Source organism: Sciurus carolinensis, chromosome 2, assembly GCF_902686445.1.
Source record: "Sciurus carolinensis chromosome 2, mSciCar1.2, whole genome shotgun sequence".
Taxonomy (NCBI): domain Eukaryota; kingdom Metazoa; phylum Chordata; class Mammalia; order Rodentia; family Sciuridae; genus Sciurus; species Sciurus carolinensis.
Window position 1 is genome coordinate 107,970,484 of NC_062214.1, and position 27,474 is coordinate 107,997,957.

At 42.5% G+C, this 27,474-nt stretch overlaps 1 protein-coding gene across 1 annotated transcript in view; it reads right to left on the reverse strand.

Moving 5' to 3' along the window:
• Positions 1-11,757: 11,757 nt before the first annotated feature.
• Sord (sorbitol dehydrogenase) overlaps positions 11,758-27,474 on the reverse strand; it is a 31,094-nt gene continuing 15,377 nt past the window's right edge. The window contains exons 4-10 of the mRNA XM_047539286.1: positions 27,236-27,400; positions 24,333-24,492; positions 20,128-20,246; positions 18,874-18,939; positions 17,346-17,521; positions 14,170-14,291; positions 11,758-13,245 (exon numbers count right to left, since the gene is read on the reverse strand). Of these exons, the coding sequence (XP_047395242.1) occupies positions 13,080-13,245; positions 14,170-14,291; positions 17,346-17,521; positions 18,874-18,939; positions 20,128-20,246; positions 24,333-24,492; positions 27,236-27,400 (974 nt within the window). The 3' untranslated portion in view covers positions 11,758-13,079. The remainder of the gene's footprint in view (positions 13,246-14,169; positions 14,292-17,345; positions 17,522-18,873; positions 18,940-20,127; positions 20,247-24,332; positions 24,493-27,235; positions 27,401-27,474) is intronic.

The following is a 27,474-nucleotide window of genomic DNA, read 5'->3' on the forward strand; positions in this document are numbered from 1 at the left end:
GAGACCCTGTATCAAAATGAAAAATTTTAAAAAGGGCTGGGGATGTCAGTCAATGATAGAGCATTTCTGGGTTCAATCCCCAGTGCTGGGAAAAAAGTGTCGACCAGTGAGGGTTCAAAAGAGGTTGACACCTTTGGAAGGTATGGGCTTGGGGGGATGTGCTACAGTGGCCCAAGATGGTAAGCGGCCATTAGGCTTGAGTTTTCTGGAGGACAGGGATCTCACTACCTGAAGTGGTTGAAGGAGGGGGTAAGCAAGAGAATAGCAACAGAGATCGCTTCTGAGTCAGACCCAAAATAGGGTTTCCTATTATTCTCTCTGATTTAGTTCTCTTAGCAATCTTATATGGCAGCCATGATCACCTGGGTGTCCAACAGTAAGAGAATAGTTAAGTAAAGTATACAACCGAATGAAAGGTTATGTAACCATTTACAGTGGAAACTATTAGGTGGGCAATCTCATTCAGGAAATTTGGCAAAATACCTTAAGAGTCTGAAAATGTTTTCGCCCTTTTGTTTATTTATTTGTTGGTTGGTTTGTTTGTTTATTGCTAATTCCTCTTGTAGGAAACTGTCATAAGAAAATAATCAGAAATTTAGACAAATATTTGTGTTTATAGATGAAAATGCACCAAAAAAGGTAATATTGATTACTTCTAGGTGACAATGAGGTTGATTTTATTTTCCTCTTAATATATTTGAAGTGTTCAAAAAGATAAAATATTCATAGTAAAAGGTGAGAAACAAACATTGAAAATGGATTCCAGTACAAATAAAGTCTTTTTGTAGAAACTATAGTCAGAGAGATTTTGCAAGCATATAAAAATGGTTAAGATTTATTGTTATGGGAATGAGGGCTGTAGTTCAACAAGGCCCTGGTTCAATCCCCAGTACTGCGAAACTCAACTCAAAATGGATTGAGAATCTAGGAATTAGAGCTGAGACCCTTCACCAAATAGAAGAAAAAGTAGGCCTGAATCTCCATCACGTTGGTTTAGGACCAGACTTCCTTAACAAGACCCCTATAGCGCAAGAAATAAAAGCAAGAATCAATAACTGGGATAGATTCAAACTAAAAAGCTTTTTCTCAGCACAGGAAACAATCAATAATGTGAAAAGAGAGCAAAAAGAGAGTGAAATAGGCCAAGTCCAAAAAACCAAAGACCAAATGTTTTCTCTGATGTGCATGACAATACATAACAAGGCGGGGTGATGGGGGGAAGAGAAGAATGAAGGAACTTTGAATGGTGTAGAGGAAAAAGGTGTGGGAGGAGGTGGGGATGGAAAAACAGTGGGATGGAAAAATAGTAGAATGATACAGACAGTATTATCCTATTTATATGTATGATTACATAAATGGTGTGAATATACATTGTGTACAATGATAGAAATGAAAAGTTGTATCCCATTTGTGTACAATGAATCAAAATGTGTCTGTAAAAATAAAAAAAAAATTTAATTTAAAAAAATTCCCAGTACTGAAAAACAAAAAAGATTTATAATTAAGTGAAAATAAATCATAGCTGTGTTTTGATTATGACTGAAATTATTTGTAAATTGTGAACAGTATTTATCTCTGGAGGTGGAGTAGAACTAAGAGTAACTTTAGTTATCTATGTTACACATATCTCTTATCTTTAAAAAATAAGTATATATTGTTTTCATAGCCATAGATTAAAATAGAAATGTTATAAAATCATAATCATAATTATACATGTACAAAGGCCAACACAGAGAAATCCAAAGTTGATGTGTTATGGTGATGATTCTTGTCAAGTTTAAATTTTTATTGCTTTTTAATTTTGACTGACTGGGTCAAAATGAAATTTTAAAAATCAGTGTTTCATCACCAAAATGGAAAGGCGATTAAAAGGAAACTGAAAAAGGAAAATACAATAGGGGAAATCTTGAAGACTTACAAACACATATCCAGCTGATCCAGCTGACGTGATAGCATTTACCCTGAAAGAAAGAATAAAATAAAAGAATTCCTATACCCCAAGGGAGTTCTGGGTGGTGTTTGATAATTGTGTTAATAGCTTTCAGCATAGATGCATGGTGATAGACAGTGCATGGATGTTGTGTGCAATGCATGTTATATTTTATGTGTATCCATTCAATAGATGTTGTGATAATATATTATTAAAAAGAATAAATGTCATCTATATGTACTGACATGAAAATATATATAACTAGGATATGATCCTATTTTATAAAATTAAATCTATGCATATATGTATGTATGCATGCACAGTGTAGTGTTATGTATACATACATAACAGTTACCAGTGGAGGCCTCTAGGTAAAGGGGATTGAGGTTAAGGTAGGGACCTTTTTCAACTGAGTTAAAGTTTCATTATAGAGAAGAGCAAATAATTAGCAGTGCCAAGAATACAGCATAGAAAGTCTAAACAGAGCTAACTTAAACAAAGATTTGCTCATAATGCAAAAAAAAAAAAAAAAAAAAAAAAACAAAAAATCCAATTCATCTAGCAACTAGTCAAAGAGAATAACAAGGTACAAGGGCAACAGAATAACCAAGACTATTATGAAGAAAGTACAGCATCATTGTGGTTGAGGGAATGGCCTTTGGAGTCATCAACTTGGACCTCAAATCCTGCCATGCCAGTTATCTTTATTCAGGTTCCATTACTGTTCTGAGCCTCAATTTCCTGCCGAATGTAAGAGTAAGATGATATGTTTGTAAAGCTCAGATAGCAATATGATCCTCTATGACATTTCCCTACATACCTATTAGCCAATTCTGAATTCAGAGATGCCATCAAATAGGATCATAAACATGGGTGTGGTACTTGGTGAGTGATTACAGGATGTGGGGGTGATGTTTACTAGAAAATATTTTTTAAGAGGCTAGAATAAAACATCTCTGGGTATCACGTCTCAAATCTTGGAAAAAGAGAAGAATTTGAAAGAAAGATTCCACAATATGAAGGAAAAGGAATTAGCAACATGAAGTAAGAATCCCAGTTGACTTTTCCCCCTTTGGAAGAATATGTCAAGAAATGGAAACCTTGAAAGAATCATTGACAGGACCAGGTGTGGTGGTGTATGCTTGTAATCCCATCAACTCTGGAGGCTGAGGCAGGACAATCACAAGTTCAAGGCCAGCCTCAGCAACTTAACAAGTTGTCTAAGAAAAAGAAAAAGAAATAAATAAAATTAAAAGGTCTGGGAAATGTAGCTCAGTGGTAGAGGGTCCCTGGGTTCAATTCCCATGATAGGGTGGGGTTGGATCAAGGGTGGGAAGAATTCATTGACAGGGGTCTACAATTGCAGAAGTCATCACTAAGAAAAGTGGGGACATGAATACAGAAAAGATACCTGAAAATCTCACTGTGAAGTTCTAATGGCATGAGAGCTAATGAAATGGTGTGTCAGAAATGATATTTTAAGGACCACGGGGGAGTAAACAGGGAGATTCAATGGTGTGCTTAGACAGGCTGGGTCCAATCCTCAACACTGAAAAAAAAATTAATAGTCAGAAAGATTTTTTAAAACCTTTTCAAAATTTTAATGGTAAATAACAGTTTAAAAACTAAAAATATGAGATAAAGTTTTCTTCTGATCTCTTTTAAAGGACCCAGAAAACAAAGTCCCCTACACAGGGGAAAGGAAAGCAAAAGAAGGAAGCAACAAAGGCAGTTCCAGAGGCAATGGAAGCACAAACACCATAATCGCAGCCATAAACAAATTCCTCTGAAAATAAAAGGATCATTGACTTGGTTCAAAAACAAAGCTTAGTGACACAATCCACAAAACATGGCTAAGACCAGAAACACAGACACACTAACCTAAAGGAAGGTGCCAAGTACTGCCCTGCCGTGAGCAGTTACTCAGCTGGTCAGCAAATAAAGTAGATTAGTTTAAAAAACCAAGAAATAGTGGAAGCTGCAAACTTGCAAATACCTGACCCTTTTCAGTCAGTATTTGTAGGGTCTTTTTACCAAACATCTATTGCTGTTGAGGCCTCACAACTGACCTGCGGGCTCCATGACATAGCAGATGGCCCTGAACCGGCTGGCTGCCCAAGGTCTGCTGGGGTTGAAACGTGAAAGACTGGTACCTTTCCTCTCTCAGTTGCTGGGGGCAGGGGATGCAACCAAAGACTTTCTGGGAACACAAAAAATGGTCCTTTGTCCTGGAAGTTCTACTTTTCTATATTTGAGCCTGAAAGCCACAAGGAACTCTGACATCCTTATTAACATTCTTAATTTACACAAGTGATGTATGATCATGACAACAAAATTTTGTTTTCAAATAATAGAGGAATCCAAACATGAAAAATGAAAGTCTTCCTGCTCTCCTGCCCTCCAATAACACAAAATCCTCTCCTCCAGAGTTAACAACTTGGTTTGCTGTCCATTACAGTAAACATCATCTTCCACACATGTTCAAACATACGCATGTGTGCAGGGGTGGAGGGATGGGACTTGGAGCTAGTTATTTTATCTCACCATTCCTTGTTTTCTCAAACATAAAATAAGGGGAATGATATCAATCTAATAGGGTTATAGTGAAGGTTAAATGAGTTAAGATATCTAGCACTCTCAGCAGGCCAGACTGTTAATAACTGTTGTGATTACTCCTTTCTTCTTTCTCTTAGCAGTTTAGTCTTTTATTGATAGATGACAATAATACCAAGAGAAGTTCCAATGACTTCCATTGCAGATGCTCAAGAAAATACACAGGCTCGGCTTGGTGGTGCAGGCCTCCAATCCCTGCTTGGGAGGCTAAGGCTGGAAGATTGCAAGTTCAATTCCAGTCTCAGCAACTTAATGAAACCATGTCTCAAAATAAAAAGGGCCAGGGCTGCAAAGCACTTGCCTAGTATGTGGGAGGCCCTGAGTTCAATCCCAGCACCACCAAAACAATAACAACAAAAACATAAATTAAATGGCTCTTCTGAATTTGGAGGGGTTGGGCCCAGAAATCAGAAATCTGCTTCTGGTCCAGTGTTATTCTAGAGTTCCTACAGTTCCCCTTAAAACCAAAGAGGCTAAAGAGAGCAGCTGGTCCCACTCCTTGTCCTTCAGTGAGATCTTATTTGGACCCTAGGCTACTTCTGATGGGTCTTCAGAGCAGGGGTTGCTAGCCCAGGTAAGCTCTCCTCTTGCTGTGGTCTTTAGCCCTCAGAATTTGACTTCCTCACTATGCAATTCACCAGATACTGAAACTGTCTCTGAAGGACACCCTGCTGCTCTGGGTCGGGTCAGGTTGGTGGGCAGGAGGAGCATGGCTAGGAGCTAAGCATGAGAGCTGACTGTTTATGAGGCTACAGAAATTTCCAGAACACCTGCCATGTGGACCAGACACTATGCCAGTCTGCAAGGGATTTCTCCATAAAGCAGTGTAAGACTTGGCCATGGCTTCTAGGAGTCTAGTGGGGGCCAGCCATTCAGGCTTCCTGGGTCCAGGGGTTCTTCCAGTTAGTCCCAAAGGGCAGAGCAGGGCAAGCAGGTAAGGGGCGGATCTTGGGCGTGGTTATTTGGTCCCTCTCCTCCACACTACTGGGATTCCAGATCTGATGCCAATTCTCTTGCACATTTGTGGAAGAGCTGAGGATGCCAGGTGATGGTCAGGCAGAGGCCTTTTCTGCCACCCTGGTAACCTCTCACATACACCTTTGCATCTTTGCAGACTCAGGATCAGAGCTGGAAAAGCCTTGGGAATCATCCACCCTGCCCATTTAGTAGGTGAAGAGATTTGGTGAAGGGAGAACAGGGGCATGAACACTTAATAAGCACAATCATAGTGCCACTCACCATGCTAAGAACTTTAAAATGGGTTCATTTGTCCCTATGACAACCCTGAGGTAGGTATTATTTCCCCCATACAAAGGATGAGAAACCTGAGTCTTAAGTCAAGTGAGTCTCTCAAGGTCATAAGGCCTAATGTGTACCCACCTCTTTCTTACTCTGGGCAGTCCAAGATATGCAAACATCTACTGGCCTCTTCCTTTACCACCTCTTCCAAGTGCACAGGAGCTTTTTCTCCACTCAGCTTCATGCCCACAAGACAAACTGGATGACATGTGTTTCTGGCTCATTACCTAGCAATGTCTTTCTTCCCCTTACAAGCATCAATCCCTCTGGATTCCCGTTCTGAAGGCAGCATGGTGAAGGCAATCAAGGACTTCCTGGGGACCTTGTTGAGTTGGATGTGCAGTAACTTGTGGAATTCAGTCTGTGGTACAGGGAAAGTCAAGCTGGGGTTGGTCCAGGGAGCTCCAGCTGGAGCCTGTCTGTCCCTGTGTTGTCCTGAAAGCCCTGGTGCTTCCTAGAACCTGCAGCCCCAACCCTCAAAGGCCACCGCTGAGTCATGTTCTTCACTCTGCCCTGGATTAGTAGTTCTTTGCCTCTCAGCTTTTTCCTCATTCACTTTCTCTCAGATCATGGGCTGGCTTCCTACTTACTGTTAATAGTCTTTTCAAGAAGTTCTTCGGAATCATCAACCCTTGATACCCTCCATTCTGGTAGCCCCAACCCATCCCACTTGATGAGTGACAAGAGATGTATCAATTTAATGTTTCTGAAAGCAGCATAAATATGTAAGCACACTTGAAAATCTGTACTGTTAAGCTATATAGGCAAAACATTAAATATACATAATGTAGCAAGAGAATAAAATAGCAATGGAACAATTACATTTGAATCACTCAGAAGATAAAAGTTTCTTAAGGGTTCTATAAATTGCCAAACCTCTCAGGGCCTGAGAATCCAAAATTTGCAGCCTAATACCTAGTCCAATTCATTCTCTGCTACATGAATTTGCACCTACTTTGGAAAGCCGAGAACGGAAAAGGAATATTCTACATACCTTAAGATGACTTACGAAAGTTTGATAAATAGTACCAAGTGTTTCCTGGCACTGAGGTGGGTTTGGGGGAGGCTTCCAGTACAAGTTCATAGTGGTCCACTTCTCCACAGTAACTAACCCACAGATTCCTATGAATATTCCTTTACAGGGGCTATTTATTGTCCTATCTTGGCAATAGTCCTAAAACCCAAAGGGACCACTGATACTACCAATAAGAAAAGGCCTGAAGACATAGTGACCTGTCCAAGTTTTGGATGATGAAGCCCAAGCCCAGCTTTTCTCTAGTTGACCTGAAGTCAGAGAGCTCCATGGCCCCCTCCTTAGCAACCCTTGAGAGCTCCCTCAGACCCCAGAATCCTCCCACAATAGCCGGAGGCACCCCCAGAAATTTTCTAAGTCTCAATATCAATACTTTGTTTTCTTGTCTACCCAGCTTACCTTTAAAGTGTATATTATCCAGAGTTGGAGATGCAACTCAAAGGTAGAGTGCTTGCCTAGCATGTGTGAAGTCGTGGGTTTGGTACCCAGCATTGACAAAAAAAAAAAAAAAAAAAAAAAAAAAAAAGTTGTCCGGGTTGGAACTATAACTCAGAGCACTTGTCTAGCATGTGTGAGGCACTGAGTTCGATCCTTAACACCACCTAAAACTAAAATAAAATAAAGGCATTCTGTCCATCTACAATTTTTTTAAAAGTGTGTACTCTCCAACCTAGCTCTCTTCATCCTAAAATATAACTTTGTGAAATAAATTAGAAGCATGGTATGCACCACAAAGATCATCATCACAACTTTATATGATCAAAACTCTATAAACTATCCAAATGCCCAAAATATTGTGCATAATATAATAATAGTACACCCATACAATGGGATATGGTGACTTAAAATGATGTGATTTAAACATCCAACTTACATGATGATAATTGTTGACATAGAAATTTAGCAATTTATTAATAAAATAGTATCTAGAGAAAAAAAGACCCTGTTTCTTCAACATTAATGGCATTTAAACCAAAATGGAAAATGATCATAGATTAAAGGACCATATCAACCACCAGCAAGGCAGTTGTTTAGATTCCAACAAAACCAAGTATTAAAAAGTAACCTTTTGTTTTAATCAGGGAAAACTGATTACGTATGAGATATGAAGGATTGTTAATTTTATTGGATATAATAATGGGAATTACTTAATAATTATGATTATTTTTTAAAGTCCTTATCTATTATGGGTGAAATGAAAATAATGAACATTTCATTATGTCCATAAATACACGTACATGTTTTATACATATAGAAATGCCTAGGGAAGAACTGGAAATACCTCATTGAGGAATGGAGAAATAGATAATGCTTTCTTTTCTTTATTATTTTCTTTTACTTATCTGCCTTTGTTAATTTTCTTATAAGGCACAAGCTTATGTGATAGGGAATATGGTTAACTCCCAGTGAACAAAGCACAGCAAACAGCTAATTTGAAGAGCCTCTTGGGATTCCCAATTCCCACCAGGGAGGATCTGTAAGGAAGGCCTACTGACAGGCCCAAGAGGGCTGGTAGCCCATAGTCCCATGTTCATGAGTCTGTGAGGTCAGGGCAGAACCCATGGAGCTTCAGCACCACCCACCTGAAGCCTGGGCTGGCCCTAGGAAGCTGCACCCATACTATTAACCAACTTGGGTGTCGGGATCCAGAGGTGTAGAAATGAACAATGGACCCAGAATGAATTTAGGCACAGGCAAGCCTTTATTAAGGACTTTGAGTCAGAAGGGACACAGCTTTGGGGGACAGAGACCCCTGGCTGCCTCCAGCAAAGAAAAGGAAAGTCTTCTACCTGAAACAAAATGGAGATAGCAGATGGGGGACAGAGATCCCAGGCTGATCTGAAGCAAAGAACAAAGGGGGAATAGCTTTTATGACACCTACAGGGTGGCAGGAACTCCATCTCCTGATGTCATCACATGTGAATTTGGGGCTTTAGCTGTGCCTGCGCTCCCTGTCAACATTCTTCATACATCTCATGTCTCATTACCATCCTAAGTGTCCACCAGGGGTGTACATTTTACTATGCTAATAAGAAAAGGTAACTGTGGGTCACTTTGTGCATGTGTTTGCCCCTTGCCACTGAAATTGTCCTATCTGCTTGGAAAATCTCTAATATTGTTTTCTGATTAGTGCAGACCCTGCTTTGGCTGGCATTTCTACTGACCACATGCTCTCAGGAGAATGAGCTGACTGTCCCAGCCTCCCATCACCTGGGACCTCACTCCCATAGCCTTGAAAGACTAGTGCACTTTTATCTCCTAATTTTCTAGTGTGGCTGTTAACCCTGTAAGACTGAAAGTTAGCCATACTGTCTTATTTTTCTTCAGAGGTTTTCTCTGAGTTGTTTTTCATGCCCCTGACTGTCACCACATGCCTCTCAGTGGTGTTGGGCCCAGAACAGGCTCATCCCACTTGAAGGCCCACCTTCTCCCCACAGCTCCTTCCTCCCTCCCTATGAATGGAATCCACCCAGTCAGACTGTGCCTCTGCCTGTCACCTAATGTGTAGTATAACAAAGTCAGTCAGTGATGAGCAAAGTCAATGATAAGCTGGACCTGCCTGCACCCATTGCTAGGCTCTGCAGACCTCTTAGGACCATACCAGGGATGCTATGGTCAAGGAGAACAAGGCAAGGAAACAGGCTGATTGGGGAAGGAACTTGATAAATTTCAGTGAATTAATGACTGGTCCAGGATTAGACAAACTCCAAGAATCCATATCAAATGTTTTACAACATGCTGCCTCTCAGAGGACAAAGGTTGTTCAGCCACCCCAACTCCTACCAAGCATCTCCGCACTGAGCAATATCTTGTAGGTTACTACCTGAGCCACTTTCAGGTACCCCAGAGAGGAACTCAGTATCTGACTCAGCCAGGGCTTTGAGAGAAGAGGAAAGCTGGGAGGGGCCAAGGCTGTGGGAATGCTGCTGGGCAATGTCAATATGGCAGCAGCCATGCCAGAGAACATCTACTAACATCCTGAAAGCACTTCTCATAGGCCATAAGCTCATTGCTAAGCCACTAGACTGCCACCTCTTCTCTTTCCTGCTCCCTGAACCCTTGAAGAATTCCGTGTGTAAAGGGAAATGGGGATGGTAGAGACCTGTCTGCCACCCAAGGATGTGGGCCTTGACCAGGTCTTGCTATCTGTAGCCAGGTGCAGCCTCTGTCCTAACCATTTGCCCACCACTATACAGGCATTTCTTCCTTGTCACCTGGCATCTGTACCCAAGTCTAGACTGATATCATGAGCAGGGGACAGTTCTGGGGAAAGAAAAATATGCAATACATCCCGTCTCTCCTGATCCTGATCTTCTGGTTCCACTGAAGTAGGCAAGAGCCTGCAAAATAGGAACCAGGAGAGAAAAGGCAGGACTGTGCTACACAAGAGACTGGGAGGAGATGCCCAGAAACCATGTGCAGTGGCCAAAAGTACACCACAAAAGGGAATTGCTGGAGCCTATAACCCCCTTCCTCCTTGGGGATCCACAGGGCAGCCTCTCTTCCACCCCTAAGCTCGCCTCTAGGGTCCTTCTTCCCAGTTCTGCACTCTTACACCCTACTCCACTCAAGTACTGGGAGTGCCTGCTGGGTGGGGTCCTCAGTGTTGACTGAAAGTGAACTGGTGCCGGGCACTGGTGACAGAGCACACAGAGGCCACCAGGCCTCCTGAGGCTGGGGAACTTGCAGGAAATTCATATTCTTCTTAGTTCCGGGACTGATTCACTGAGTCAATCAATGTTTATGGAGCACTTTGTGGAGGTGGTACTAAGAAATTAATTCCCCGGGCTTCCAGCAGTTATCTGAACAAGGATGCAGAGAGGGAACCCCAACACCAGCTCTGTAGTGCTCTCACCATGCTGTTGGCCCACAGAGCAGTCAGGCCTTAGTCCCCCCACACTTCCTCTTTTGCTTCCACTCTCTGTCTCTTGATGTTTGTGAGAAACAATAGTTTGAGAGCTGCGGAGGAACTTGCAAATGGGGAGAATCCTCTGAATTGCTATTTTCAATTATATTTAGTGCAGAAAATAGATCCTCTGGAAAATTTCTGGAATTCTTCCTTCTATTCAACAGGCAATCTAAGTCCACTCTTCCTTAAAGAGGCATAAATGGCAGCAGGAGTCACATATTACAAAAGAATTTCCATTTGCTCTTTATAATTGCACAGGCATCCTGAAGCCCACCTAACAGACCAGAAAACAGAGACATCAAGACATTGGGAAGATCAGGCTCAAACACAACTATGGAAAAAGTGATGGGTCTTTGTCCTTGCTGATGCTACCTTTCCTGCTGTCCCCTCTGTTGCTCCCAAATCCTTTTCAGGTTCAGTGTCCTCCCTCCCTAATACCATAATCAGAAGAAAAGTGGCTACTTGAAAATTTAACAAAATGACATCTGCTCTGCTTAGGGTCATTTCTATTAGAAGTCTTCCATCTAGAAAGAGAAGCAATCTTTCTCATTTCACATTAAAGAAACTTTGGGCATCACTAAGCTGGAAGGAGAGTTTTAAGAGAAGGCAAGTAGCAAGTCTGGCCCCAACTATGTAGAACTAAGAGAAGGAAGTCCAAGGGGGCTGGACTGCATGGCTGCTGAGTGTGTGTGCACAGAAGTCACACTATCCCTCTCTTCTTCTGAGGAAGAGAAGAAAAATAGTGTTTGTGACCTTGATCAAATTACTTTTCTCTATTTCGTTATCTGCAAAATAATCATATATTTGGTTTGCTGTGAAGATTAGAGAAGATTCATGCAAATTTCCAGCAGTCAATATAATTATATTTAGTGCAGAAAATAGGTCCTATAGAAAAGTCCTGGGATTCTCCCTTTTATTCAACAGGCAATCTAAGTCCACTCTTCCTTAAAGAGGCATAAATGGCAGCAGGAGTCACATATTACAACAGAATTTATTACCTGAACCAGTTTGAATTCCAGGCACTGGTCACGACCTTCCCTGGATATAAGAAAACTCAAGCATCTTCAGACTCACCCTCCACCCACCTCTGAAATGAGGGATAAAAGGCTACAGTTGTCATAGCTACTATGGCAAGACTTTCAATCATCTCAAAATCACAAGGGGCATGTTGTGATTTGGATTCAGAAAAAAATCATGATTAAAATAAGACAAACTCAGAGATTTCCTTCCAATAGATGGGAAGAGATAAGAGCCTTAACTGGCTATGAAAAGGGGTAAGTTTCTGTCTACAACAAACAGAATTAATGGAATTGTCTAATAATCATCATTGAGTGAGCCTAGGAGAGGAGGTTGAGCCTATGGAGAGGGGAAATCAGGCAATCGGGTGTGTTGGCCAAACTCTCTGGGTTCGTCCAAAGCATAATTTAAGGTATTTCTGCCACTGTATTTAGGTGGGAGCTTTCTGGTTGCCTAGTGACTGGGACCACACCTCAGGTTGAAGGTGGAGAGAGTTGGGAAGATGATTCTCCACCTTGCAAAAGGAATGAGAGAATTCTCAGGAGTTGAAGGGGCAATCTTCAAACAGAGTTGAGAACTGTTCTCACTAGCTCCATATTTGGGGAATGCAAGCTGGTTTGACCTCACGTGAGATTTTGATTTTATTCCTGTAATTGGTTTAAAAATTATGCTAGACCCAGGAAGTTATAGTCTCTTTTCTTATTCTCCTTTTATTGTCAAACCACAGAGCACTGTGCTCTGAACTACAACTGTTAATAACTCTCAACCCAGACCCTGAAAATCAGCCTTGGGACTGGGTCTTTTTTTTTTTTTTTTTTTTTTTTTTTTGTGGTGCTAGAGATTGAACCCAGGGCCTGTGCTTGCAAGGCAAGCACTCTACCAACTGAGCTATATCCCCAGCCCAGGGCTGGGTCTTGATAAAGTTGTCTCTTCATAACTCAGTCCCGACCCCAAGCCAGTCATAGTGGAACCAGGAACCTAAGGGCCATATTTGTCTCCTTACCCAAAGAAGGCATACAGGCAGAAGGGGAGTTCCCAGCACTGCTTGCCAATCTCTCCTAGAGATTGAGTAGGTCATTCTGGCTACAAGTTTCCCAAAACTATTGCTATTTGTGTCCTTGAGGCACACAAACTCCTCCATAAGACTGTCTCTTTATAATGAATTATATTAATTATTCTTACCATTTTAAACAAAGTTTTGCATTCAAGGTAGATCCCTCCCCAGTCATTTAGCCCTGAGACACTGAGAGGGGGATGAGGACACAGCTTAATTCACATTAGGGATTCTGGTCATTGGGGTCGCACTTGAGCATGACCTTTAGCCCCAATCCCTTTTTGGATGTTTCAAAGGCTTCCACAGCTTTCTCCAGAGGAAACCTATGGGTGACTAAAGGCTTTACATTCACAGACTTGGACGCAAGCATAGAAATCGCCATTGGCCACCTGTAAAAGATACAAGCATTACCTTCAACCTTCAGAAAGAAAAAGCCAGGTCCCCAAAGTTACCAAGAACAAGAACAGTCTAGACATATTTCTTTCTAGCACTGTGCTTTAGCAAGGCCAATTTTACAGACCAAGAACAGAGGAAATGACCTTATGATTTGCAATTTTCAGGTATAAAGACTGTTCCAATTGCTTCCTCACTCCTATTCCATCATTTTGCAATGTCTGCCATGAAACCTAGGCATTCCTTAGGCATGAAGGTATGAGAAAGACTATGGAGGCCACTGCAAAAAGGCAGCAGGCCTGAAGGAGGCAGTTCAGGATAATCCAGTCACACCCATTGACAGTTCAGCCTGGCAGAGCTTATTGGAAAAATGGCAAAAAAAAAAAAAAAGAAAAAAGAAAAATGGCACTTTGCTAAGGATATGGAGATATAGATTCTTAAGCTAGGAGTAAGGAACATTGCTAGAGAAGGATGTTCCAGACTGCAGACCCTCACAGGGGAGAGGCTGGAGCTAAGGAACATGGGTGGGGTGAATTAAGACCCTCTAGTTTTCCAGGATGGGCCCTGGAGCCCAGAAATGGGAGAAAGGGGACTTGATTTCTTACTTGTGTATTCCTTTCTCTCCTTCTTCCCATTAAAAAGGGAAAACAGAGGTCTGGCCTCATAAGGAAATAAAAAAGAGAGGGCTGGGTGATGAGTGGCAGACACCTAATAAGAACATGCTTCAAAATCCTCCTCCCTGTGTATCCCTCCCTCTGTCTGAAAAGTACATGTTCTCTCTTTAGATCTCTATCATATCACATGGTCGTCAGTGTGGCCAGGGAGTGCCCCTCATGAATAAACAGGTCCCAGCGACCGTGTGGAGCCTGCCCTAGTCTTGCTGGCAGCAGGCCACCCTGGTTTACCCACAGCATACTCACGTGTTGCAGTATCGAAATACACCCTTGATATCCACCTCTCGGATGGCTGCGTGCACTAGGGGTACAGTGGTCATCTCAGAGCCCATCCCCACAAGCACCAGAGTCCCACCAGAACGAGTGGCCTGAGAGGAAGTAAAACCAAGAAAACTCAGAAGGTAAGAGAAGGCTGGGGTTGTAGCCCAGTGATACAGCGCTTGCCTTGCATGCGTGAGGCACTGGGTTCAATCCTCAGCGCCACATAAATAAACAAAATAAAAGTATTGTGTCCATTTGTTTTTGTTTTTGTTTTTGTTTTTTTTAAGAAGGTAAGAGAATGTGGCTATCCAATTTACATCAACACACTGCCATTACAAAAATGTCTCTGACTGCATCAGGTGAGCATCCAAAAATTCCAGAGAATATGGTTCCCACTATGCTGCAGAACTCTTTTGCATGTCAAACACTCAACAGAGCACCAGAACAAACATCTTCTTCAAATACCCTGAAATAATACACTTGACAAATAGAACATTCTTCCAAAGCTTTACAAATTCAGCACCAAATTCTGGCATCAGTCACTTCCATGTCTTAATACTTGCTCCTCCTCCAGATCACCTTTCCACAAGATAGGCCTTTCGTCAGACCTCTATGGAAACGTCCTCTAACCCACCAACAGTGAAAAACTACCAACTACTGTATAAATGGGCTTTTGGAATTCTGGGGTTTAAAAATGACTTCCTACAAGCAGGCTGGCAGAAATATTTTTGTTTCAGAGGCATCCATTCCAATAGTCTCAGTCATAACGAATTTGGTCTTCCCTGAATATTTCTCTGGAAAACCAGTGCTCTGCTAAGGGCGTAGAGTTACAGGTTCCAGTGACACACTCTAAGGAGGGTCAGAGGTGGAAGAATTTCTTCTAACAATTTTCATGAAACTCCATGTGAGTATTGTGCCTGCTCCAGAGCTCTGTGCACAGGGACCTCTGTGCTCGATGTTGTGAGAGACAGAAAAATGCACAATCCATTCATGGTAAGTTTTCGTGATAGTCAGAAGCAGCAGCAGGCACTTACCAGGACTATTCTAAGTGCTAAACAACAGAGCTACAAAAAGGCACATGACCCAGTCCACTCCTGGAGGGGAAGGATACACCATGAAGAGAGGCTTGCAGTGCCAGGAGCAAAAGTAGGGCTCTGGGTTGCAGCCATGTGGGCTGCAGTTTCTGAATTGGACATGTCCTCTCAGTCAGTCCCTTGTGTATAACAGCCATGGTGCTTGGCACTAGTATGGGCTCAACATTTAGCTATTTTATGTTTTTATTGATGCACAGAGTTACTTACAAGTCACCTGGGAACATATATGCAAAAGGAAGATGCTACTGTTCACACTGGAAAATGGGAGAAAGGGGTCAAAGTTGTGCGTAAGCCACAAAAACTCTTGATTGAGAAATTTTCCAGGAAAACTTCTTCCCCATCAGCAATTCCTCTTCCTGGTGATGGGGAGGAATACCACCAACTGGCCACCCCAGGCTGCCAGGGTCCAGAAATTGCTGCTCATAGGCCAAGGAATGCTCAGACGACCTGACCACTGTGTGTGGGTGTGATCTCTGGACCAAGGTGACATCAATTCTACCCCAAGGCATACTGCCACATCTCACAAACACCATCCAGTTACCACCTGGCAGGAAAGTGATACTCGGGTATGTCTATATTTGGTGCTGCTGTTTAATCTGCCTATTGGCAGGGTGGCCTTAGTATTCTAATGTCTCTCCTGATGTGGTGCTACTCCCCAGATCAGGAAAGACATCACTTCTGGCCTGGTGAAGCCATAGGGTCAATTTACCTTCATGCCAACCTCGGGTAGCCTGACAGACAGGGTCCCACTGGCAACAACTGGAGATGACATACATCCCATCATCTCTCTGAGTTTTGGTTTCTCTTTGCCCTTTCCCACATGGCAACCCATTTATGCCAGGGAGCAGAGGGCTAGCTGACTCCAGCTGAAACTCAGGACAGGGAAAATGGTACCTATTCCTTCCCTCTACTACGTCCTCAGCCCCCAATGCCACTGGGCATCTTGGTAGGAGGAGAGCTAGGTAGCTCTTCCAGAATGCTGGCCTGAGGGTGTGCCACAGCTGGAGGGGTCAGCTTACAAGAATATCTCACATGTTACAAAGTAACCTTGTGTATGAACCAGCTATGACTCAGAAGGAAGATGGAAGCCCACACTGTTGTGAGGAAGCAGTCTGGTAGGTGGGGACAGGGGTCCCTGGCCTGCTGCCCTCTCCAGCCTGGCCCCCATCCTAGCATATTTGCTTATCTATTCTTTCCCTTCCTCTCCTGAGCAGGAGGGCAGAGTAGGGAAAGCCCAGGCAATGGGGTCAGGCAGGATAGACTTGAACCTGACTCAACCACTTACAGTCATAGCCTTAAAGGAAAGTCAACAGGACCCTCTCCACATAAAATGATAAGTGGTTTTCAGAGCTATTGCACAGATTAGGCATCATGTCTACAAAGTACATAGCAGAGGAGCTGGCATACAGTAGGGCTTGTAGAAGTTATTATCTTCCCCCTCTTTTCCTCATACTTTGATTTGTCATTGCACCTCCCTCCCCTCACCCATGACTCCTGGCAGTTTCCATAAATTGCCATTGGGGTGGGTCCTCGAGGCACAAATCAGACACAGGCAGCTTATATGATTCTAGTTCTAGGAGACAGCACAGCACTGGACACTGTCGCCCTAAAAATTCACCTCACCTTTGTGACTAACTGAATTAATGGCTGTCACTTTGTATCAATGACTCAAAAGTACAGTTTTCCTCAATAAAACAAGATAGGGATTTGCTACTCAACTAAGGCATGACTCCCTGGTCTTCCTGTTGATGGTTTTACCAAGAGCACTACTTTTATGATCACAGAAATGACCTTGAAGGTAACCCCATCCTAAAGCTGCAAGCTACTCAACATCATCCATGTGTGTCTGTCATTGTGTTTGGCACCCTGTGACTCCATGACAAGAGTTACTCTCTTTATACTACAGACAAGAAAACAAAATGCTGAGAGATTAACCATTCTGCTTGGGGATCAAACAGCCAGTGGATGGAGAATCCTGACAGCAGGACTCCTCACTTCTGCTCCCTTCACTGCACTATGCTTATTCCCCAAAGCTGGCCGCCAACTTGCCACCCACAGTCCACTCACATAGATGCCCGTCTGGATGGAGGGTTCAGCCCCAGTGCACTCAATGGTGACAGCTGGCTTGCACCCCAGCAGATCTTCCACTTTACTGGCAATTTCCTGAGGGCTCTCCTTGGAGATCTGAAGAGTGAAATCAGCCCCAACTTCCTTGGCTTTGGACAGCCGAGAGGCAGACAGATCTAAAGATGAGCAAAAGTTTCTTTCAAATTATACCAAATCACTGATGAGGAAGAAAATAAAATATAAATGCAAGCTCCAGTGCAGTAGGTGGTGCTTCTGACCCTCACATGCTGCTGCACAGAATACACACACACACACACACACACACATACACACACACACATTCATAAAAATCTCTTCTCCTCACACAAGACACATAATCAACACCCTTCTACATCTCCACAAAGCCCCTCACACACCATACACACATTTCCATGCTTTTTACACACCCAAAAAAACACCCTTCTACATCCCACATACTCCCACATATACCACACAGCACACACACACATACGTACATAAATTTATGTATGCATGAATGTATGGATGGATGTATATATGATGCACACCACCAACTCCACATATACAAATACATCCTCTCAGTCTCCTAAGCTTGGCCAAACAGACCAAGAGCTAAGTTTTCTTTTAGGACTAAGGAGGAAGTAGAAGGTCCCCACAGAAAGAGCCACAACTTCTTCTCCAGAGTAGCCACTCCCTCCTTTCACAAAAGGCCCCATCCTGAGATGGTCATCCCTGTGTGGGCTTTTCAACCCTGGAAGAACCCATGGTTTGGATGTGGTTTGTCCCTGAAAGGTTCATGTGCTAGAGGTTTGGTAACCTGCATGGTAGGGTGTTTTTTGGTTTGCTTGTTTGTTTGTTTGGGGTTTTTTCTTGGTTTGTTTTTTTTGTTTTTTTTTTTTTGTTTTTTTTTTGTTTTTGTTTTTTCTCATTTCCATTTGTCTGAACCAACAGCTTGGGCTTCCTCTGTGGAGTTGCCCTGTGCTTGCTTCTATTCCCTAGAGTTGGACTGGTCAGAGATGAATATAAGACCCTGACCAGTTCAGTTGAACTCAGACCAGGGACCCACATGGTGGTTTTGAGGTGGGACTTAGTACAAGGTAATCAGGTCCTGGGGGATGCTGAAATGGAATGGATTAATGCTGGTCTTGCAGAGTGAGTTAATTCTCCTGAAGGTGGTGAGCCTGACCTCTGAATCTCTATGGTCTCCTGTCTCAGCATATGATCTCTTCCACACAGGCTCCTGCCACTGTGATGCTATCGGCCAAGAGGCCCTCACCAGAGGCCAAACTAATGGGGAGTCCCAATCTTGAACTTCCAGCCTTCAAAATTGTGAGCTAAATAAACCTCTTCTTTAAAAGTACCCAGCCTCCAGTTTGTTTGTTTGTTTGTTTGTTTTAACAGAAACAGAAAATAGACTAACACAGGAAGGTAAGGCATCTTATGCTCCTGCCATAAACTGTAGGCCCAGTTGTTTCCCTCTCAAAGAGATTTTAAAATAAGAAAACCTTACCAGTCACTATAACTTGAGCTGCTCCCATTGCCTTGGCCACGAGCAAAGTGACCAGCCCAATTGGCCCTAAGCAAAACAAAAAATGGGAAACATTTGTATATTATTAAATATCAGCTCTTCCCCTTGTCCAGGCCATGGCCAAGAATTGCATCTTTTGTGTTGCTAGCATTTACCCCAGTACCTGGCCCATATTAAGACCTTAACAACTATTTGTGAATGAGACGTAATGAATGAATGACAAATTGTTCTCTGCATGAAACGTGCTCCCAGCACTAGGTTCTACAACTCAGTGCTGGAAATCTTCCACTTATTCTTGGGCACTGCTTGAAGATGAATTCAAAGATCCCGAAGATTCATACTTTTTCAGCAAATATGAATCAGAAGGTCTGAATGTTTTCCTACCCCAACCTTCATAAGAAATCATCAAGTATCCCCATGAGAAATACCCTTTCTGGGTGTCCTCCAGGGATCCTCTCTCTGGAGGGAATCCTTAAGTCAAGTGGCTCCCTAGGTTGACCCAGCTCCAGGATAATCAGGTGTCCAAGAACTAGCCCCAAATCACCTGTTTCCCCCACAGAATCTACATATTAGATGATACTGTGACTTTAATATAAAATCCAGTACTACAAAATGGAGCAACAAAGAATATCTTTTGGGTTCTTATTTTGTACACACCCCTTAAAAACAACTTTATGAGTTTCCCCAGAAAAAAAAAAAACACTGGAAAATACATTCATTCACTTCTGCATTCACAAACAGTTCATGGATGGGGTTTGGCTATCACTTTTCTGGTGTGACTCCAAAGTTCCAAAAGTTATCTTTTCCTTTAGTCTCAAAAGCATTTCACAAGCTTTTGTCAAGGGTTCAAAAATAGTCACAGAATTCATTCTTTTTTTATAATACACAGTAATTTTTAAAATTTTTTTAGTTGTAGATGGACATATACCTTTATTTTTTATTTATGTTTATGTGGTGCTGAGGATCAAACCCAGTGCCTCACACATGCTAGGCAAGTGCTCTACCACTGAGCCATAATTGCAGCCCCACAGAATTCATTCTTAAAAAGAATGGCTTGCAGACATTTTGTTTATTCAACAAAATGCTGGTGGTCACTGAAGGAATGAGACACTGTAATCTTACCCTACTCAGGAAGACTATGGAACAAATCCCAGCCTTTAGAAGGGGAATGAGATGGACAAGGGTCCCCATATCCTTAGTCATTGAATCCATAACTAGGTGTCATCTGTTTCTTACCAGCTCCACACACAAAGACTTTGTTCCCCAAGGAGACTCCACCTCGCCGACAGGCATAAATTCCCACAGACAGTGGCTCAATCAGGGCCCCTTCCTCAAAGGTGACACTGTCAGGAAGCCTGAGGAGTCATTCAACATGCACAGTTAGATCATCTGGCTTAAGTATAATAGCAACAATAATATTATATTCTATATGCCCAATGCCACTATAACAATAATAATAGCTAACATTGAGCATTTATTAATGTGCAGAGCAATGTGCTAAGGACTTCACATTCATTCATGTCAATCTCAGAACAGTTCTGTAGTGGGTACTATTATTTCCATTTTCAGGAAACTGAGTTTAGAGGGTTAAATGACTTGCCCCAAAGGTCCAAAGCTAATGAGGTCACAGGGTTCCAATTAGAAGTCAGTAATGTCAGATTCCAGAACCCATTCTATATTGCCCCTATAAAAATGATTTTCTGAGAAATCATTTCAGTGAATGTGAGCACATCGTGCTTTAATTTGTTTGCTTTTTGTGGTGCTGGGAATTGAACCTAGGGCTTTGTGCATGCTAGGCAAGTACTCTACCACTGAGCTATATCCCCAGTTCACATTATGGTTTCATTCACTTATTTGTTTGTTTTTGCAGTACTGAGGATTGAACTCAGTAGCACTTTACCACTGGGATACATTCCCAGCCCTGGCCTTGAAATTGTGATCCTCCCACCTCAGACTTTTGAGAAGCTGGGATTATTGGCATGAACCACTGCACCCAACTCCACATTTTTTTGTAATGTGCTAAGGTATGGAGTGGTTGTCATTAACAAAAGTTCACTTAATAAGGGTTAACAAAGCCACATTCTAGCATCTCATCATCTTTTCAAACTTTCCACATTTGTTTCACTTTAGCAAACAATCTCAACTATCAGCAGCTTTGAAGACCAGTAACTTAGCAGCAGGCATCATTCTGCTACTTTTCCCCATTCCAAAAGAACCACATCTGGTGACAACAGCTGCCTGGCTGTCCCAGGACTGGTTAAGAAGGGAACAGGACTCTTCCACATAGCTGATTAAATGCTGTATCACTTTCACCACTGGGTTCTTGGTTTTCACTTCTGAATTCACTGGCACTGACCCCATCAACAATCCCACTGAAGTAGACAGCAAACATTTGCATAAGGCTTTACAGATTAGACAGCTTTCTCATCCATTATCTCATCTAATCCACAGGAAACCCTGTCAGGCAGGAAGGACAGGCTTTATTTTTATTCTTATTTTACAGAAGAGAAAACTGAAGTTCAATGACATTAAAAAACTTGTCCAAGGTTACAAGGTTGGTTCCAATAAAGACTTGAACCTGATTCCACATCTTCTGCCTGACCCACATCAGCTTCTTCTCAATACAAGCAGCTCTATGGCTAATATCTAATTTTTGCTAGTTCCTCATTGTCCACTATTTACCTAACGCCCTCAAAATCTCCACACACAGAAAGATGAAAAACTTCAACTTCTAAACAGAAAATCAACATGGCAGCCAAACATTGTGTTCATCTCCACAGTCTTCCTGTCATTGTTTCCAACCCTTGACAGAATAAATCACGAGGCCTTGTTCAGCTGGCTTCTCCTCCTTCCCTCCTCTCTGCTTCTCTCACATAATTTGCCCCACTCCAACCCGTTTTCCTTCTCTGATTGCTGTTCAAACCCTACTTACTCTACAGGGGTTGATTCCATATAGAGGGAAAAGGTTTACAATGAAATAATAAAGATTCCTAAACCCTCTTAAGGAATCCCACCCCACATTCTCAAACACAACAGACTGCCTCTTCACAGTTGGGCTTCCCACAGAGCTCAGAATGGCTCTAAACTGAGTGCTCCTGGTACCCTGTCTCTGACTTCTCCTTGGAATAAGAACACCAAGGAGCAGGGTGTGGTGGCACATGCCTATAATCCCAGCTACTCAGGAGGCTGAGGCAGGAAGATGGAAGTTCAAGGCCAACCTCAGCAACTTAGCGAGACCCTATCTCAAGAAAATAAAATAAAAAGGGCTGGGGATGTAGCTCAGTGGATTCAATCCCCAGTACTACAGCAAGGGATGGGGGAACCAATAACAAAAACAAACAAACAAAAAAATACACCAAAGAAAAGTGGGTGGGGGTATGTATGGGAATGGGGGTAAGATGGGCTGTCACCTGGTTGAGAGTTCTACCTATTAGACAGATGCTGCCTCCTCATACACCTGCATCCAACACAGCCAACTGTGTGAGAACAACTCTTAGCATGGAGGCAAAAACACAGAAGGTACGAGGAGTCCTGGGGCTAGCCCCTCTACCACAGACCATGGGAAGGTCACCAGGTCGTCCCTCCCCAACATTGTCCACTGGGAATTGGCAGGGAATGGGAATAAAAGAACTCCAAGTTTCTTTCTAGCCCTAACTTATTTGGACTTTATAAACACCAGAGAACAGCAAGGCAACTTGTTGATTTTAAAATAGTGTTTGGGGAACAGACAAAAGTGGGTAAAGGATGATCAAGAAGCCAAGAGGAAGCAAGAGACAGAAAGAAGATAGGAGGTAGGAAAATAAAGAGGTGGTGGTAGTGTAAGAATCCTCACAAACAGAAAGCAGAGAGGAGGGCTAGGGCCCAGGGCTATGCTGGGGACAGAGGAGGGAAGTGAGCTGTACATGACACCCAGAGACCTTTCTCAACCCACCTACTGCCACTACTACTCAGAAACCCCCGACCCCTACACCTATTCCCTACAAACTACCACCACCTCAACCCCAGCACAACCTCCCTTCTCAGGCCTAATCCTAGACATCTATCCCCAGACCACAAGACCATGGCTAAGACGTACCCTGCTATCATTTATTGAGCACCAGATTTGTGCTGTGTATCTCATATTTCTTTCTCATTGACTCTCATCAACTGTTCTGTGAGAGAGATACTATTAAGTCTAATTTACACCAAAGATATTGAGGTTATGAAATTTAAGGAACCTTCTCAAGGTCACACAGTAAATAAATGGCAGAGACCAGTGGTTAGTCTTGAGCATTACCACTATGTTCTTCCTCCTTCCATGAAAACATTGTGTGCACCTTGATTTGGAAAGGGCCCAGGAAAAGACAGGCTGATTCAGGAACCACTTGCTGATAGGTAAACTCAGCCTACACAACCTGTTATCCTCTGGAGTAGGCCAGGTGTTGACTTAAACTCATCACAAGGTCTCTGGCCTACAACTCTTCTCAAGTTCCCAGTGGACACTAAAAAACTCAGATCTGTCAGACTGGCCCTGGGACTGGCACCCAGTCTCCATTGGATAAGCTCTAAACTGGCTGACAGTCACCACTGGGGCCAGGCCGGGATAGAAGGAAAATACATTTAGGCTGGGTCAAAGAAGAGGAGGCCATCAGCACCCCAGAACTCCATAGCAGAAACCCATGCAGGCTTTGCAACACCTTGTTTCTTTCCAACACAGCTTCTTAACTCAAGACCATTCAGGCATGAGTTGTAGTAGGGCAGTAGACACAGGGTAGGGGCAGTCTGCCTTCTGGCTCTGCTCTGTATCTGAGTCCATTAGCCTTCTTCAGCCTCATAAACCCTTGCATAAAAACGTGCCCACCTCACCATTATTCTCTGGAAGGTTAAATAAGATATGGCATATAAAGCACTTATTAGCACAAGGGCAGGCACGTGGTAATAGTAACTGTGGCTTTAAATGCATTATCCTATTTAGTCTTCTGATGATTAAAAATTGAAGCAGGGGAAGATTAAAGCATCTCCCCAAAGTCACTCACAAGGAGGGACTAAATCCAGGATGCCAAGACTCAAGCCTCCTCAGTAAGCCTCAGTTGCTGTCACTGTTTGCTGTTTATGTCAAGGTCACTGTCATAATTTCCCTTTCTGGTGGTTGCAGTAGAAACCAAAATGAAGGATGAATGATGACAAGTTCTCTCCAAGATGCTTATAGGGCTCAAGTGATTTGAGTTGCAATTTTCTACTGTTGCTCTAAACTAAAAGATGATAAACCAATCACTGTGAGTCAATTACCATTCCAGAGAAGTTATCCTTCCTCAGTGCCACCAAGAAGGGCCTGCCTGTGAGGGAAATGCCTCATGTTTAGAATTATGAGCTGACATCAACAAAGGAAACTAGAAGAAAGATCACTAAAAAACCAGAGGGAAAGAGGTTCCAAATGGCACAGCAGGATGGTGAGCACTAACTTGTAGCAGAAGTCAGCATTGTGCTTGTAGAACCGGCAGAGGTTCCCATCATCAGGGGGTGTGGCACAGAAGAAGATGGATGGTGACAGATTGTATCGGCCAATCTTGCAGAACTCATCATTTTCTCGGGGAGCACCAGGCTCAATAGCAACACGATCACCTGGAGAGGAAAAAATGGTGGCAAAATGTCACCTGACCCCTCCTTAGCCTCTTATTTTCCAATCTTTGTAAACAAGAACAGGGGCAGAGATATTGTGAAGGCATACCAGCTCCTGGGCTGATGCCAGATGCAAGAATCAGCCTAAGAAGGTATCCTCCTCCCTGGGGACCCAGGGTGTCCTAGACAGGCCCAGCCTGCTAGTATTTTCAAAAGGAACACAGGATGCAGCAAAGGCTCAGATTCTGGGAGAAAAAGGTCAGCCCACTTTTCCACAGACTGGTTTGGCCTGCCTTCTGATAAATCAACCTGCAGCTCCATAAGCCACTTCCCAACTTGGGAAACACAGAACCAGTCCTATGTCCAAGGCAAACCAGGTCTGGCTTCCACCTCAAATCACTGTGAAAGGGGCAGCTAGTGCATGGAGCATGCAGACATTTTTTCTTCACCTGTTTTGAACACACAGGACAAGACCTCTACAAAGACAAGAGTTATAATTATAGCCTGTTTTATGTTTAGTTTGGTTGTGTTTAGACAATAAGTAGGAGTCAACTGATTCCCGCTTGGCAGAACTGTGAAGGCCAAGGACCTGTGGAGGCCCCAGACTCTGTTACAATAGGGTAATATATTCAAGGCTTGTGAATAGCTGGTCTATCATATTCATATGTCTCATTACCCTGCTTGGAAACCCAGCCCAAGAACTGCTCTTCAATTGTTTTCCTCCGTATCTTTTGATTATGAACATTTTCATACATACAACAAAGTTCAAAGAATTGCACAAGTGAATACCCAGATACCTTCCACCTAGGTTCTTCAAGAAGCATTTAGCTATGTTCACTTTGTCATGTATCTGTCCATTCACCCTTCCATAGCATCTATCCATCTCTTCTCCAGCCAATCTTCCTTCTGAATGCATTTCAAAGTAAGCTGCAGAGGTCAGCACAGTTCACTTTGAGAACTTCAGCTTGAATATCATTTACAAGCCCAATATTTGCATATAGATCTTTTTGTAAATTAAAATTGAGATATAATGAGATGCACAAGTGGACCATGAGATGAATTTTGATAAATACATTCACCTATGTAATGAAAACCCCACCATCAAGATACAAAATATTGCCACTACTTCAGAAGTTTAATTCCTTCCCAGTCAATCTCCATACTACCCCCAAAAGCAACCAATGTTTTGATTTTGTTTACCATAGATTAGTATTGCCTATCTAGAATATCATAAAAATGTCAGAATGTACTTTTTGCATCTGTTTTTTTTCACTTTTCAGATTGATCTATGTTGTTGTGCTGTCAATAGTTTGATCCATTTTGTGGCTGAATGGCATTCCATTAAATGAATATACACAGACAGCTTAGCTAATCTCATGTCAAGGAACAACATCTCATGTCAAGGGTCAGAAAGAACAGGGTGGGCATTCCAGTTCTGACACTAACCAGTGTGTGACCAAGCTCCAATTTCTTAATATACTAATGAGGATAAAAATGCCTACCTCGCAGACTTGTTTCAAGAATAAATAATTATATGTTAATGTTTAACATGGAGACTAATGAATAGCAAACCAACAAATACTGACCACCTTCTTATTATTACTATCACATGTCTAGCTGTAAGACCTGTCTTCTCCATGCACCTTCTTCAGCCATCTCTGCTCATGGCAAATGCCTTTGACTTCCTAGCACCAGTCTTGTTTTCTATTTGTTGGTATTGGTATAAGTTCCAAGGTCTGGTCTCCCTAACTAGATCTAAGCATCCAGGGATCATATATTTTCTTTTCTTATCTCTCTCAAAACACCTGGCACAAGACTGGACCTGTAACAGACATGGACTAAACACTTGTTAGAACTTATATTATGAAACACATTCCATGCTGTAACTTACATTTAGAAACCTGGTCCCATAAGAACCAGTCATCAGTGGTTGTTGGAAGCTATAAACTTTCAACTGAGAAAACCCTGAAACACCACAGGAGCTTTCTCAGTTTTCACTAATGATAAAGGGAGGCCCTGACTTAAGAATGCTAAATGAGACACATGCATAATTTTTTTGATGTTACCAAACCCTCTCCATGTGACCAGGCTCAGAGGTACAAGATGGCACCTACTGCTAACCACTGCCTTCCTTCAAGTGATCTGAAATCATCTCTAGGCCATGCAATGACATCGTTAGCAAAGGAAAATTAAAGCTAACAGCTAGTTATGCCAAGAGAGTTTGGATTTAAATCATTGGTAAGGGAACAACATAGTCTGCCACAGCTAAGAATTCCTCCCCTCGGGCAGAATGAATTAAGCAAATCTAGGGAAAATATTGGTGATTTCCCAACCAACCAATAAAAAGTGAAGATTCCATCTAAAGCCTTTGTTCTCAGCATATGGAGGTAGTTTGTGACTTATATGCCTGGAAAATTTTCTCTACCCCTTCACATGACCTATTTCTCACTTAGCTTCAGGTATTGGGTAAATTGACTCTTTTTCAAAGGAGTCAGAAGTCTAGGTAAAATAAGCTGATCACACCCTGCATTTTCTTCCACTGCCCTGAACAAACTGCTACAAAGGACCTGTTTGTCTGTCCAAGTATGTCTCCTACTGTGGAAGATAAGGTTCATATGTGTAGAGACCAACACTATCTTGTTCATTGCTGTGCCCAGTGCTTAACAGAGAACCTGTCCAGAGAAAGCACACACAAATATTCTGTGGGATGAATACATGTACTAGTTAGCTTAATGACTTTGCTGACCTGGTTTTAGATGCTTTACCAATGATCCCACTTTTACGACTGTTCCTGAAGCTTCATGCCCCAGCACCATTGGCTTTTTCACAATAAAATCCCCAATTCGACCATGCTGCCAGTAGTGGACATCTGAGCCGCAGATTCCCACAGAATGCATCTTCAACAATGCCTCTGTCAAGAGAAAGGTGAAGGAGAAAAAGTGAGGGAAAAAAATAACCCCTCTATCATTTTGAAGAACCCTAGTG